The 2,431-nt window shown below is 39.9% G+C and overlaps 1 protein-coding gene across 1 annotated transcript; it reads right to left on the reverse strand.

The window, feature by feature from the left end:
* Positions 1–380: 380 nt before the first annotated feature.
* On the reverse strand, positions 381–1,688 carry LOC138355212 (tigger transposable element-derived protein 7-like). The gene has a single exon (XM_069310066.1). It carries the CDS (start codon positions 1,686–1,688, stop codon positions 381–383), a length of 1,308 nt encoding a protein of 435 aa, XP_069166167.1.
* Between the last annotated feature and the right edge of the window lie 743 nt (positions 1,689–2,431).

Below are 2,431 nucleotides of genomic sequence, written 5' to 3' on the forward strand. Positions count from 1 at the left end.
TGGGTGCTGGTCCTGTAGGCCTACTGTTAAGCTGTACCAAAAACTTTTGAATCTTAGTTTGTTTCTTCATTATGAGCTTCTTCATTATAATATCTTTCAATCCCCTTAGGTGTAGATAATAATCTGCCACGTCTTCATCATCAGTTACAGCAACCATATCAAGCAGCTGATTAAGGTTTTGCAATGATGCAGCATATGGAATAGGTAACATGCTACAGGTATCTTCCTCCTCTTCCGCATCCTCATCACCATTACCAGTAACACACTGAATAATCTCATCATCAGTTAATTCACCATAACCTGGATCATCAGCATCATTATCTAACCACTCAGTCACATCAGAAAGTTGCAAATCTTCCTCGCCAGCATCTCTTAATGTCTCAAAAATTCGCATTATCAAAGCCCTCAAAATCATAGTCATCTTCGTCTTCATTCTCACCAGGTACCGGACTCAGAATTTTATTCCATGCGTTCTTTAATGTGGTGACCTTCAACTCGTTCCATTGTTTGGCCCAGATGTAAATAGCGTCTTTAATTGAATATTTCTTGAAGTTTTCTAGTGTTCTACTAGCTCTTGTATCCTTATTAAGCCTCTCGTCTTCCTGAGAGAGCAGAACTTCCATTATTTCTACATTCATAGCTCTCTTATAAAGCCGTTTGAGAGCATAGATAACCCCCTGATCCATGGGCTGTATTAAAGATGTAGTATTTGGTGGTAAAGCCATACATGTTATTTTACCATCAGGCGATGTTAATTTAGCAATGGGGTGAGCTGGGGCATTATCAACCAACAGCATTGCCTTTACATCAGCAGGACGAATGCCACGCTCATTGATCTGATGCTTTCTTACTTCTTTACAAAAGTGATTCTGGAACCAGTCTTCAAAAATAATCTGTGTGAACCAGGCATTTTTGGTGTTGTAGTAAACGACAGGTAATCTGTTCATGCAGTTTTTCAATGCTCTGGGGTTGGCAGATTTCCCAACAATTGCGCACTTTGTTCGGTGACTGCCATCTGCATTACCGCACAATAATGCTGAAATTCTTTCCTTGCTTACCTTGCGACCAGGAATACTCTCCTCAAGCCTAGAGGCCAAAGTATTTCTTTGAAGGCATTTCCAGTTAAAGCCTGTTTCATCTGCATTGTACACTTGAAACCAGCTTAGATTATTAGATACCATGTGCTGAGAAAGTTTATATTTAAATGCATTAACACTTCCTACATCTGCACTTAAGGCTTCGCCACAAATTTTCTTGTTAATGATGCCATGCCTCTCTTTAAATCGACATACCCATCCAGTGCTAGCCTTGAAATTGTCAATGTTTAACTTTTCAGCAAGTCTTTCAGCTGCATTTCTAATAGAATCAACTGAAACAGCAATTCCTTTCGCACGATGCTGTGTAAACCATTTGAATACAGCAGAGTCCAAATCCGTATATTTAGCAGGCTTCAATGTTTTCCTGTTGCCTATTGCATGAGTTTGACTTTGAGCAACGAATTTCCTAATATTATCCTTCTGCTTTTTTATATCACAAACTGTAGCTTTACCGATGTTGAATTCTTGGGCGAGACGGGTGACTGAGTATCCACGCTCTGCTTTCTCTATTAAATCAATTTTCTGATCAATTGACAAATATTTTCTCTTTCGTTTTAAATCTTGAACACCACAAATGCTGCTCTGAGACATCTTGACAGAGTATAAGAGTTCAAACGATAAAAATTGTTCAAAATTATCCTTCACGCGCGAGCAACACGTTTTCACACTTAGAGGAGGGGAGACAAATGGTGCCAGCCACCTCACCAAGGCCTAACGTTTACACGACCTGTGCTTGTTTTATTGGCCTACTCAAAATTTAATCTAAATAGGCTTACAAATTGTTTTCAAATAATATTGTTTGTTGTTATAATTAATAAAATATTGTCTGTTTTGAAGTTTTATTCATTTTATACAGTACAGTACTGTATTACATAAAACCTAATGTATTACAATACAGTACGTAGGCTGTTAGAGGAGGGAGGGAGGGAGAGATCCAGGAAACAAACCCCCCCTCCCCCCCCCCCCCCAATGGCTCAAGGAGCGACCTGCCGGCCACACACACAGCCAACTGTTATCTACACCCCAATTTTATTAAAAATTCAGTGAAAAGGAAATGTGTTGAAACTTTAAAATATATACTGTATATATCACAATTTTCACCATTATTATTGCGCCAATATGACATTTTTCTAATAAAAAGGCTATTCTCAGTGTAGATAATGCGATAATTATTATTAAATTGACTCTTGGCATCTGACGACGAGAGAGGAGAGGAGTAGTGGCTGGTCTCTGGTGGTCAGGTGCAGGAAGGAGGGTGGGGGGGGGGGGGGGCATGGAGAGGGAGCTAGGAGCCGCCAGTCACATGTGGTGCCTGCCTCTACAGCCTTTACTGA

This window comes from Procambarus clarkii, chromosome 66, assembly GCF_040958095.1.
Source record: "Procambarus clarkii isolate CNS0578487 chromosome 66, FALCON_Pclarkii_2.0, whole genome shotgun sequence".
In the NCBI taxonomy this organism is placed as follows: domain Eukaryota; kingdom Metazoa; phylum Arthropoda; class Malacostraca; order Decapoda; family Cambaridae; genus Procambarus; species Procambarus clarkii.